General features: G+C 41.0%; 1 protein-coding gene across 1 annotated transcript; it reads left to right on the top strand.

Annotated features, from left to right (window-relative positions):
• Positions 1–732: 732 nt before the first annotated feature.
• LOC123412460 (germin-like protein 8-4) lies at positions 733–1,909 on the top strand. The gene is made up of 2 exons (XM_045105409.1): positions 733–884; positions 1,118–1,909. The coding sequence occupies exons 1-2, from the start codon at positions 737–739 to the stop codon at positions 1,675–1,677; spliced, it is 708 nt and encodes a 235-aa protein (XP_044961344.1). The 5' UTR covers positions 733–736; the 3' UTR covers positions 1,678–1,909.
• The last annotated feature ends 7,541 nt before the right edge of the window (positions 1,910–9,450 follow it).

Genomic DNA, 9,450 nt, shown 5'->3' with positions numbered 1-9,450 from the left:
TTTTAAGTGTATGGCGATCAAGTGAACTGTCTAATGGCCAATGGGTACGATGATAATGACTTTTGTGTACCTTGTCCCTATCCACTTTGTTAGGTGGCACATCGTGGTCATAATTATCTTCTTGCGTCCAAAATATGCAGCTGGTCAGGCAAGTGGTTACGTAAGGTTCCTTCAATTAAGCTGTAGCACCTAGCAGGGAAACTATACGTTTATGAAATTATCTCCCAAGAAAATTTACGAATAAAATTTTCGAGTATCTAATCTGAGGTTTCGTAAGTTTATAATATTCAAATAAAAATTGATTTTTTTTAACATAAAGTAAAAATTGATTTACCCCTACAAGGGTAACTTTTTTTCCTTTTCAATATTAGGTAGTAGGTAGGCAGAGATGGTGAAGATAAAGGTGGTGCAGAATTTAGGTGTACGTGTTCAAAAATTCCTTCTGATCTCACATGCTGATATGTATTAAGATATGTCGGTCAAGACATGCTCACGTGTCATGTTAATTACTTAGTGGAGAAGATATGTATTACTACGTTTTTAAAGAAGGAAACTTCAGAAGTTGGGCCATCAATTAAGTTCTAGCAGACAGCAGGGACTATTGCGATTGGTTGATAAGTTCCTTTCGTAGTAGTACTTGACTTGTTCTATTTGCTCACATGCAAGTTCATGCATATCACCACACTGTTGCTTGCGCCAGCTCTGTCAATCTACGGCTATTTAAGCACACCCATCCATGCCTTCATTGACAAAGCAACTCACAATGGCTTCTTCTTCCACATTGTTTTGCCTTTCTGCCCTCCTTGTGCTGGCCTCATGGCAGGCCACTGCCTACGATCCTAGCCCTCTTCAAGACTTCTGCATCGCCGACATGAAGGCGCCTGGTATGCACTACGTATAGTGTGCACGTATAGATGTGTGCCCTTAATTCTAGTGGTGGTATAGTTAATGTTGTGATAGCCTAGTATTGATCACACACTGAAGTTTACTACATACTGATAACAGTTTTTCTTTTGCGGGGTACATACTGATCATAGTTCTAAAAGTATTATTACTGCATGCTCAAGCCACCCACACATTTCTTACTTGCTTTATGTTACTTTCTCTATGCATGCAGTGCGAGTCAATGGATTTGCTTGCAAGGACCCAATGGCCGCAACCCCGGAAGACTTCTTCAACGCAGCCATGCTCGATCAGCCTAGGGATACCAAGGCCAGCAAGGTCAGGTCCAACGTCACCAACATCAATGTCATCAATTTTCCTGGCCTCAACACCCTCGGCATCTCCCTGGCACGCATCGACTATGGGCCATTAGGTGTCAACACGCCGCACATACACCCCCGTGCCACCGAGCTCCTCACGGTGCTTGAGGGGACACTCTACCTTGGATTTGTCACATCCAACCCAAACAGGCTCTTCTCCAAGATAGTTAAGAAGGGTGATGTATTCGTATTCCCAAAAGCAATGATTCACTTCCAAATGAACCTGGCGCATGACAAGCCAGCAGCCGCCTTGTCCTCGCTCAGCAGCCAAAACCCTGGGGTTATTTCTATCGCCAATGCAGTCTTTGGATCAAAGCCACCAATTTCAGATGATGTTCTAGCCACGGCGTTTCAGGTGGAGAAGGATCTGATTCACTGGCTTCAATCTCAGTTCTGGGAGAATAACAACTACTAGATACTCTCTTTCATCTGGGCATATGGAAAGTTCATATGTAATGCTAGTATATAGAATAAATGGCATGTAGTAATACGTATGCATGCATGGTTGTGAGCTGTGAATTTTCATTTTCCTTTTGAAGCGTGACATGATATGTTTCTTGTCGGATTCATGTCAGAATGTGTTGGTGATGATTGTTTTCACTGTTTAATGAATGGAATACAGAGGTGCTCCTTTGCCTTGTTGCTGATATAGAGAGATCCGTGATGTTAATGACAAAGCAGCAATGATTGGACATGCATGTTATTTCTAGACCCAGTTTACATGTACTTAAAACTTGTTTTTGCCCGACAAGGTGATTTGTTCACTGGAAACCAGGAAACGCAAACTTGTTCTGTGGCGAGAAATCATTTAGCATGCTGGAAACTTAGATGCCATCGTTTAGCGGATTAAGCATCATAGATGGAAGAGCAGGGATATAGTTGTTATGATGTAGTTGCTCGCTATCAAGTATCTGCATTCCCAATAATGGTTACAAGTAAACAAAAAAGATGGGGCACATGATCGTATTGGTTTCGCACCAAGATTGGGCTATACACCTATTTATAATATGGAGCGTCATGGCATGTGGATTATTAGTCCAGATCTATCTACAGAATGGGTTTGGATTATTAGTCCAGACCTATCTACAGCCTACAGGGCAACTCAATTGGCAGTCTATTCAGAATCATATTCTTTCAAAGTTGTAAATGCATGCGCAGACACAAACTCTTGATGGACAGAAGTTGCGGCAATCTACGCGGGTTGTGTGGATCTATTAGTGGAGATATGGAGCGTTCATTTTAAGCATTGTGTGGATCTAATTGTGGAGATACAGAGCGTTTTACATGAAGCAAACTGTGCCGCTCATGAGATTGCTAGATACAATGGTTGTTTTTTTAGAAATGCTAGATATAGTTTTGAAAGTAAGCTCTCTTGTAAGTGGGTCGATGAAACCCCATATTTTATCCTTAATTCTCTTGTAAACAATGTACGTGTTATTTGAAATCAATAAAGTAAGCCATGATGGCGTCCGCTATAGTTAGTCTTTTCAGAAGACCCTCTGAGAAGCCTCTTTATATAGGTGGCAAGGGGCCCCATTATACACAAAAAATATCATTGATCAATAAAGTTGAGGAGTCTTCAGCTACATTTTTGTGCTTCTTTTGTGCTTATATTTGGCGTAGTAACATGATCATTACATTAAATTATCGGTATTACAGTACTTGGTAGTCACGTACACTCCCACACACTTGATTGGATTTTATTTGGGAATAATCGCTTTGGTTTTTATCTTGATCTATTGACACCGTTATCAAAACAATTGTTATTGATGATCCTAAGAAATAAAAACAAAGCAACATGCATTGAAGGGGTTATTTCCACACATGAGTTCACGTGACAATAATCTTTGAATTAATAAATACGACATACTTTGTACTGGGAAAGCATTGTCGGTCCGTCATCAAGAATTGACCATACTACTTAGTTCAGTCACGAAAGAGACCCGTAATAAGTTAATAATAATTGAGGAAATCCATTTCATGCACCAACGCAAGTACGTGGATCAAACACGTCTCCATCATTTGACCCGTCGCCATTTTTTCTGTTAGTGGTTACTTGCACGCAAATAAATGCAGTTGTAGACTTGTAGTGTCGTACCGACATCTGTTAGGTGGATGCCAAACCATATTTATATGTTCTGATGAGAAAATTCTTACAACACATACATGTAGAGGAGATGGTACAACCGTACAAACATGCCAAATTTCAGGGTCAAAACCTTATGTTGATCTCGTAATCCGAGGTCAACACGCCAACACATGAGTTGATAGCTTCTTGCCCTGTGAGAGGTTGATCCAATCCAACATGGATAACGGATTATGCGGCACACGATGAGGAATTGAAAATGAAATGTTGACGACTGTTTAGTGTGTGGACATTCATAGTTCATGTCATCATTTTTTTTTATTTTGCAGGGAAAAACTGATTGCATTAAGTAAACATAGTACTCCCTTCCTACCATCATCTTATATTGTGCAACACAATCAAGGTGGAGAGGAAAACGAGAGAAGATAATGTTCATTTTGTTAATCAATATTATTACATGCAATGAACTCATTACTGCAAGCCGTGTTAGGTAGTCTAAAGTCATTAAACATATACATGTTCCATGTCTCTAAGTGGAAATTAATGCACCACGCTTAAGTGTTTTCGAATTATTTGGTTATGCGGCACACGATGCAGGATTGAAAATGAAATGTTGACGATAGCTTAGTGTGTGGACATTCATAGTTCACGCCATCATTTTTTTTGCGTGGAAAAACTGGTTGCATTAATTAAACACAGTATTACAATCATTCTTTATAACGCTAACCTTCCTAGTTTTGAATAGTCCACATTCAATTCAGGTCTTCAATTAGAATTGGATCACCTGATTTTGACTAAGTCAATAATTTCTTAAAGCTCTTCCGTTCAATTCTTTTATACTATACAATGTGTTTCCTAATTTTTAAAGTTGCACAATTAATTCAGGTATTCAATTTAGAATTGGGCCATCCGGTTTAGACCAGGTCAACAATTTCTCAGGCTCTCTCATTCAATTCTTTTAGCTCACTATCTTCCCTAATTCTCTCAAGTTCAGAGCATATATATCAACATCCCAATGCTAAACAAAAAAGGTATAGAAATTCATTTCACGATGAATCTAAAAATATTGATTTGATATATTTCTCTATAAATTTGATCAAACATAAAAGGGTTACATATTTGAAAAAGCAATAGACCTTGTATTTGGAAACAAAGTGATTGTTTGTTAAAGAAATTCGACAACACACCAACGGTGTAGCAAAGCGTGCCAAACCCTTCTAGTCTTGGATGAAATCACAAACTTTCGAAGGAAAATTCCCTAGCCAACCAGTGGTGCGCTGCTTATCCTATTTGGCTCACCGTGTCCTAGGCAGTGCAAGGAGAGGTGAAACCGTGAAAGAGGTGTTACATGTTACCCAAACAACTTTGAAGCTAAATATCTCGGGCTCTCGGTGCCGGATGAGAGAGGAATAAATGAAAGTTCAAAAGCTTACACGAGAGACTAGCAAAGCGCCTGCTTCAATGCAGGTGAAATTTACCTTTCTCGAGATGGGAAGGAGATCATGTTAAAGGCCGTCGTTGTGCAGGCACTACGAGTGTACGTGATGGGTGTTTTCAAACTCCTAATCGGGCTTTGTCATGACCAAACAAAGATGATGACACACTAATGGTGATGTGCGGACAATGAAAAATGGCGGTCTCATGGGATCTCTTGTGACATTATGCACGGGTCAAAGGTGATGGGAGGAGTGGGGTTCAAGAGTCAGCGGCTCCTTAATCAAGCATTGAAAACGGGGCTAGCATACGGGCATGGCATGACCCCTGGATCCCTTGCGGTGCATCATACAGATCGATTACCACACAACATAATTTTCATCTGTGTTGGGTCATGGATTTCCAGATGGTTGATGATTCATGCATGCCTTCATGGAATACTCAACTCATATAGTAACACTTCTTCATTGTGGATGTTGCAAAGATTTTGAATATCAAACCATTGAGGCGCCTTGAGGAAGACTTCAGGCCGAGTGATTGCAGCCATCATGGGAGGGCATCATTCGGTGCTTCAAGTACATCGGTGTGGTCGTGACAAGCGCCATCCTGGGGTAAATCACAAGTTCTACAATGGCGGCTTCCCTCTCATCTGAAGCACGCTTCTTTGGAGTGCTACTTGGGCCTCAACCTCAACCCCATGTACAAGCACAGCGACGTAGGATATAGGATACCTAAACGTTCATTTTTTTTGAAACTGGCGGAACACCATATTCGTAGATCATCGATTTAATGACTTCAGCTCGAGGTTTTGAATCAACTATCGGAGCCGATTTCATCTCTTGAGTACAGTATACTTTTGAAACAACCTTCTCACTTGTCAATTACTCGTGTGGAGATTTGGCGAGTTTCCGTTGTGAGGCCTTGGAGACCCTTCGAGCATGACCATATGCATGTGCCATCGACGGTTACTGCTTACAGTTACAGGTGACGATATCATGGTCGCATCAACGGTAATGATATGAGGTTGTCGTCGTCTCAAATGTCCTAAATTGTTTGGTATATTCTTGTCTTCTTAGCTGTTCTATAGTCTCTTGCATCCTTGGCGCTTTTATTTTTCAGTTTTTTTATTTTTAGTTTTGTATTAATGGATGTAATGTTTGGTTGTGGCTTTATATATAAAGCCTTTAATAAAATAGCTTACATGCGCCTCAGAAACAGGAAGCGAGCTAAGAAAAAGAAATAGGACACGTTTGCTTACCCGCCTCATCGAGGCCCGCACAGGAAGAAAAAGGATCGTTTGGTTACCCTCATTGACTGTTTGGCCTGCACAGTACGAACATTAAAGCACCTTTGTTGAGTCAGGCCCAAGCGATGCAACCCTAGGCACGTGGGCGTGGGCGGTTGCACGCATGGATGCAGCCTCGAGACGTCGCGTTATTTCCCCAATCGACGTCATAAATTACCCTCACCTCCCTTCCTCTCTCTCTCTCCCCTCTTCCCCACTCACATCAGCGATGGCGATCACCGGAGCGACAACACGAGGATCTACGATAGCAGCGACCATCGCAGCGACTTCAGACCTCCGCCACAGCGCATCGGCCATGGCGGTAAGTCCTTTTCCCTATCTACATTGGCCATGACTCGGGCTAGATCTATTTTGAGCACGGGATTGGAGAATTAGGGAGGGGATTGAACACATGGAGATTGGGGAATTGGATTCAACACCGCCCTCATCTTCAGTTCTTGGCTAATCGATCGATTACATCGGGGGTGGAGATTGGGGTACTACCTAATTTTCTAGCCACGATGACCCTGGAGTCGCGTCGAGCGGTGGTGGGCGTAGGCTTCTTCTTTTCTTCGTCACCATCGCATTATTCCTGACCGTCACATCAAGAACGATGGGTCTTGCACGGTCGCCTTCCGTCGACGCCTTGACCATCATTTGCACCTCGTTTTCTTCCACTGCTTGCGCCCTCGCCACCATCTGCACATCGCCGTCTTCCTCTGCTGGATCCACCAAAGTCCTTGTCTTCCAGTACACCACAACACGGTGGTCATCGGGACTATCATGAGGAATAACTACGGGCACTACCATGAGGAGGATGGACCAAACCACTTCTGCAAGGTGATATTTGCTCTGAAGCTGGAGGCTCTGTCTTTGCATCTCGACTTCATGAAGCACTTCCCCGCTATGTTTAGTCCTAAGACGAACACCAGCTGCTCATGGAGTGTCACGGTGAAGGTGGTCGACAACGGGGTCACCCTTGATCAGGGTTGCTCCACCTTCACCAGTGTTCACCACGTCGGGATCGGGTACAAGCTGACTTTCAAGCTGCTCACCCCTAACACCATGAAGGTGATGCAGCGTGGACGTGGTCACCAAGTGCAAGAAACATGACGAGGCCTTCACCGTGACCGCGTAAATGACCTCTTGTTCCTAGTTCCGTGTTGTGGGTTGTTCTTTTAAGAGTACTATGTGTTACGATGTCGTTTAGAACTTATCATACTATGTTTAAAATTTTTGTTTGGTTAAACTTTGATTTGTGCTTAAGTTTGTTTCGGTTGCTTTATTTTTTTGCATCTGATAACCTCACCACATTGAGGAGGAGGTTAGCACACTATTGTACTAGATGTAACCAAACAATTCAACATGTGTTTGACCTCAAACCAAGCCACAACCAAACAACATGCCTTCTGTTTCGACATATGCAGGCTACACGGAATGCATGCAACCAATCAACATGCAGATGTTGATTTTTTTGCATGCATATGCTCGACCAGGCCCAACTGGGGCAAGTATGCAAATGGCAAAAAAACGATGCACGTAACCAAACGCGCCCAAAGTGATCTCTCAATCACATCTTGTTTATTTCAGATCAAAACTGTCTCTTTCCATTAGATGAAGTGCTATATATAGCATTGGAGCAAGCGTTTACAAGGGGGCGCCATTTCAGACAGAACCGACGCAATGGTTGCGTAAAGCATGTGCCAATGATTATAACAAGTAGGGGTTAATCCCTTAATTGCTATATTAATTAATCTTAGCACTCCCCCTAATCCATGCTTGTCCAGGTAGCATCATCATCTCGAAAGAGTCTCCTTTAAAAACCCTATGGAAAAAATATGAGGAGTATATTATTTGATAAGTTGCCAACACTCCTTCAAACCCAGTGGAAAAAATAAGGAGAAAATGATGCAACATGTCATCATTATTGTCTCTTTTAACTCAATATGAGAAAATTGTAGAATTTTGAGGAAAATAAATATGGCGTATATACTTTATTAAAACCCGAGTGGGGAAAACACAAAATATGACATCTGGTCTTGTGTTGATATTACCTCATTAAAAACCTTTACGAGAACCTATATAGTAAACTCATGAAGGGAAAAAGAGTATAATATGATGCATTGAACAGGAACAATTCAGGAAGATACTCCCCCTGATTCTTGCAAACTTCGAAGCCGTGACATACCAATTCCATGAACATATTTCTGGAATGTAAAAATTGGTAGAGACTTCGTGAGAAAATCAGTCACATGATGTAATTTACAAGATATGCAAGCGATATTGCTTACGTAACCTGTTTGCATCCGGGCAACACAAGAAATATTATATTTGAGATAATAGTTAGTGGATGTAGCCATTAAGGTCGGTTGCAAAAAATGTTATGCAATGACTATCACACCTAGTAGGAACACTAAGCTTGCCTATGATATGACATAGTAGGGATCTGATCAATGTATCCAATGGTATTGGTGTTCAGATTTATCTGAAACTGAAAAACCAGGACAAGATGTTTGATACCTTTGGAGATATCAATAGATATTCTTGAGTCCCAACAAATTGTGTTTGGTGGATCCAATGGCATTATGAAACGTTGAGTCCCAATATCTGATTTTCATCATCTCTTGGTTTAAATAGATCATTCTCTGCGTCTAGAGAATGAATTACCATGAGAGTTATGGATGGATAAGATTTGTCCACAATGAATTTCTCCAATATATTTTGGATATAGACAACATAGTATACCATAACGTATGAATGAAGGTGCTCAAGTTATAGTAACGAGCGGTATTTTGGTTTACCCAAATCCTTAATTTTAATCTCCGTCATTTAGATGATTACATGTGTCGTCAGTACAAAGACACAAACATGGATAATCATCATTGTAGGAGTAATCCTTGTGTATAAGGAACTCATTACATTAGTTGTACCGACAACAATAAGTAGTATGGTGACTTACTGAATTTTACACAATGTATGTTACATTTTGTACTTCAATAGAATTGAGATTACATCGGAAATATATCATATATGTCTGAATCTAGTGAGCCACATGGATATGTGATCACTACATCTATCAACCGCATAGATAAATGATCTTATATTCTCAATGATACAAGTTGTCGGAAAGAAGTTCCACCTCTAGAGAATAGTTGGGTATCTGCATGAACCCTTATGCTACAATACTTGCTCTATGTTTCACAACCTTGTTGTTCTCAATTCTGTTTCCAGAAGAAAACTGGTGTAGGTATTGCTTATGAATACCTTCCCTTTATTGAGCAAGATTATTTCTACCTAGATTATACCATTTTCTTGAGTTCAGTTTGAGTGTTGTTCACACTTTGCCATGCCCATAGTCTTGGATCTGAATCATTTGAAAGGTT

Source organism: Hordeum vulgare, chromosome 7H, assembly GCF_904849725.1.
Source record: "Hordeum vulgare subsp. vulgare chromosome 7H, MorexV3_pseudomolecules_assembly, whole genome shotgun sequence".
Taxonomy (NCBI): Eukaryota; Viridiplantae; Streptophyta; class Magnoliopsida; order Poales; family Poaceae; genus Hordeum; species Hordeum vulgare.
This window is presented reverse-complemented; position numbering and strand designations above follow the sequence as displayed.

Coding starts and splice junctions, on each gene's coding strand:
- LOC123412460 (XM_045105409.1), top strand. CDS start 737: ATGCCTTCATTGACAAAGCAACTCACAATGGCTTCTTCTTCCACATTG. Junction 885..1,117: donor CGCCGACATGAAGGCGCCTG/GTATGCACTACG, acceptor CTATGCATGCAG/TGCGAGTCAATGGATTTGCT.